This window comes from Babesia bigemina, scaffold Bbigscaff_77217 (assembly GCF_000981445.1).
Source record: "Babesia bigemina genome assembly Bbig001, scaffold Bbigscaff_77217".
In the NCBI taxonomy this organism is placed as follows: domain Eukaryota; phylum Apicomplexa; class Aconoidasida; order Piroplasmida; family Babesiidae; genus Babesia; species Babesia bigemina.
This window is the reverse complement of record NW_012237353.1, coordinates 1,993-3,516: the sequence shown is the minus strand read 5'-3', so window position 1 is coordinate 3,516 and position 1,524 is coordinate 1,993. Positions and strand designations below refer to the sequence as shown.

Below are 1,524 nucleotides of genomic sequence, written 5' to 3'. Positions count from 1 at the left end.
TGACAGAAGTTCCGATTTTATTTTGTCCACTTGCAATTCAAGGGCGCATTTATCTGCACCATGGTTATTAATTTCTGTCATCTCATCTTTAATTTTTTGAAATGCATTGGACACTACTGATTCATACTCGTTGTCAAACGTTTCCAAAAAGTTTTGAGCATCTGTTACGACGTTATTGAGATTCTTAAAATGTTTGTTTTTATCTCTATTCAAAATGCCAATATGCTTTGACAGATTATCAAATTGTGTCGTCAAAACGTTTTTGAATTCGATTGATTTATTTCTTATTTCACTCTCAAGATACTTCTCTTGGTTTATCAACACGTTATCAACCTCTTTCACCTGCCACCCAAAGACACCATCCCCTGCTGAGTCATGTAATACTAATACAGCTGTTTTAATACTATTTATTTCATGCGTTATTTTTTCTTTTAATGTAACATCCAAAGCACCAACTTGTTGTGCATCCATTGCAGTCAACTGGCTGTCAATGTTGCCGATGGTAGTCATCCATGCTGTCAACTGGACTTGAAGCTTATCCGTCTGTCTAATTTCTGTTAAATACTTGTCAGATAATTTCATGATCAATTTAGTTAAGCTGTCAGTAACATTCTTATTTTTTCCATCTACCTCTTTCCAATACCCCTCCAACCACTCCCTCACCGCGCCGACAGACACCGCAAGCCCAATACGCCCGGTGCCAATTGAAGATTGTAACATGCTAATAACTGTATCAATTTTATCTCCACTGATATCTTTATCGTACGTTCTAACTGCATCATCATCTTTCACTGCATTGAGAACACCACTCAAAAATCCCATCACCCCGTCACACAGCCTGTCCAGGTCAGAGTACACAATCCCACTGCCGTCGTAGCCTTTGGAAGTAGAGTTGAAGCCGAGGAAGGTTTCGAGGCCGTCACATAAATGCGTTAAAAGATTATCATTAGGAGTTTTAACAAGTGACTCAGTGAATTTAGTAAGCTTACTTTCAAGATCTTTAAGTTGATTCTCACGCTCTAAAATGCCATTCAAAGCTTTCTTAGTAGCATCATCATAACGACGGGAGTGGGAAGATTGGCAATCTTTTTTCCACTGTTCAAGTTTTGATTTTTCAAAACCATTATTAGGCTTATTTTTTAACTTTTAGATTTTTCAGCCTTCTTAATCAGCGTATCAATATAGGCACAGTTAGAGGCATGTCCAGTATACTTAACAGGGCATTCCAGTTTAGATTTTTCGGCTTGGAGGGACTTAGTAGCGTTATTTATAGCCTCCTCAATCAACTTTTTCAAAGCTTGAGACAACTTGGTAAGACCTTTGTTATCACCACTCCCATGCCTAACCTGGATCAACCAGTCGATGGACTCAGTCAGAAGGGTAGGGAAGGGCGACAGAACACAAGTTATTATTGTGGTGTATGGAGGTCATAGCGGTATTATGGCGAGGTAATTCGAGGGACGTGGAGTAGATTAGGGAGCGATGTAGAGTGGATTAGGGAGCGATGTGGAGTGGATAAAGGAG

The 1,524-nt window shown here is 39.4% G+C and overlaps 1 protein-coding gene across 1 annotated transcript; it reads right to left on the bottom strand.

The window, feature by feature from the left end:
* On the bottom strand, nucleotides 1–822 carry BBBOND_0006080 (hypothetical protein, conserved; the record flags this gene model as incomplete). Its single annotated transcript, XM_012915434.1, has 1 exon — nucleotides 1–822. A coding segment is annotated over one exon (822 nt), but the record flags the coding sequence as incomplete, so codon positions are not given.
* Nucleotides 823–1,524: the final 702 nt, after the last annotated feature.